At 56.1% G+C, this 1,799-nt stretch overlaps 2 protein-coding genes across 2 annotated transcripts in view; both read left to right on the top strand.

The window, feature by feature from the left end:
- The window catches only part of ftsj1 (FtsJ RNA 2'-O-methyltransferase 1), a 39,882-nt gene that overhangs the window by 11,230 nt on the left and 26,853 nt on the right, over positions 1-1,799 (top strand). The window lies entirely within an intron of this gene.
- Positions 1-1,799, top strand: part of porcn (porcupine O-acyltransferase) — a 7,425-nt gene that overhangs the window by 4,158 nt on the left and 1,468 nt on the right. Inside the window, 2 exon segments of the mRNA XM_048619932.1 lie at positions 170-406; positions 738-868. Coding sequence (XP_048475889.1) covers positions 170-406; positions 738-868 — 368 coding nt within the window.

Genomic DNA, 1,799 nt, shown 5'->3' with positions numbered 1-1,799 from the left:
GCCCGTGCGTGAGCGTGTGCGCGCGACCCCCTGTGTCCGGAAGGCGACAATGAAGGTGGACAGAGGTAAGTCGATGTATATTGTTTATGGAAACCCTGAGACAACTTTCTCACGGTGCATTCCCCTGGCTGTGTCTCACATTAAAGTCTGTATTGGGTGGGTGCAGGAGGTGGTATCTGTGTCCTTTCTGATGTCTTTCCCCTCACCCTGGGAGCCCCTTCCAGGCGCACAGATGATTGTGGCCATGAAAGCCATCTCCCTGGGCTTCGACCTCGATCGGGGCACGGTCATCGCGATGCCTTCCCCAGTCGCATTTATGGGCTACATCTACTTTGTGGGGACAGTGATCTTCGGGCCTTGGATAAACTTCAGCAGTTACATGAAGGCAGTGGAAAGCCAGAGGATGGTGAGTGTGTCTGGGACCCTCGGCGCTGACCCCCTCACTCCCCCTCCGACAGTGCGGCGGTCCCTCGACGCTGACCCCCTCACACGCCCTCCGACAGCACCTGCTCCCTCGGCACTGACCTGCTCACTCCCGCTCTGACAGTGTGCCCCCTCACCCCCGGCGCTGACCCTCCGACAGTCCCCCTCTGACAGCGCCCGCTCCCTTGGCGCTGGCCCTCCGACAGCGCCCGCTCCCTCACCCTCCGACAGCGCCGCTCCCTAAGCCCCGACCCTCCGGCGCCCACTCCGATATGTCGGCCGTTGACGGTGTGTCTGTGTGCCTCTCCCCGCAGACCCGCAGCTGGTTTATGAAGGTGTCGGGAAGTCTGCTGAAGAGTTTGCTGTGCTTGGTGGTCTCCACGTGTGTCGCCCCTTATCTCTTCCCCTACTTCATCCCTGTCCAGGGGGAGAGAACACTCAAAAGGTGAGTGGCTATTTGGGAGCGAGGCACCTCATTTCCTCTCCCACACCCTCTCTTTCGACAGTGTGCCACTTGACTACCTGTCTCGCTCCTCTACACAACCGTGCCAGGTTCCCGCTCACCAACACCCTCCCATCCTACCCCCGAGATAGGTCAGGAGAGATAAGGGAGCGGTGAGCAGAAGATTTGGAGGGATATTTTGGATACACGGGCAAAGGTGGGGGGTGTGGGGCGTGGGGGGGATGGGAGGGTGGGTCGCAGAAATGTTAGAATTCCACAGCTCGGAGCCCCAGACATGCACACGCACTCAAGCCAACACCCCCAAAATGCTGGAATGAGTGCCGCGTGGAGATCGCTGAGAGCCATAGGAGGCGACAGAGAAAGGGAGGGGTTGTAGGGGTCTGGAGGGGGTGACAGAGATAGGGAGGGGGCTGGAGGGGGTGACAGAGATAGGGAGGGGATGTAGGGGTTAGAGGAGGTGACAGAGATAGGGAGTGGGTGTAGGGGTTAGAGGAGGAAACAGTGATACGGAGGGAGTTTAGGGGCTGGAGGAGGTTTTTTTTGCTGGCTGGCAAAATAAAGAAAAATGCAGTAGTGTTTCAGCATTACCTCTCACGCACTGCTTTAACAGAAATCCCCATGGCTACAGACATGCTAACCAGTCAATGATTAACTTTGGACACATAGAAATCTCACAGGATACACAAAGACAAAGCCCAGCCTTAGGACAGAGTCAATAGGGGAGGTGATGGCCCAGTGGTATTATCGTTGGACTGTTAATGCAGAGACCCCGATAACGTTCTGGGGACCCGGGTTCAAATCTCACCAGGGTAGATGGTGGAATTTGAATTGAATAAATATCTGGAATTAAGAATCTAATGATGACCGTGAATCCATTGACGATTGTTGGAAAAACCCATCTGGTTCACTAATG

The sequence above is a fragment of the Rhincodon typus genome, chromosome 44 (assembly GCF_021869965.1).
Source record: "Rhincodon typus isolate 14 chromosome 44, sRhiTyp1.1, whole genome shotgun sequence".
NCBI classification, from domain to species: Eukaryota; Metazoa; Chordata; class Chondrichthyes; order Orectolobiformes; family Rhincodontidae; genus Rhincodon; species Rhincodon typus.
This window is presented reverse-complemented; position numbering and strand designations above follow the sequence as displayed.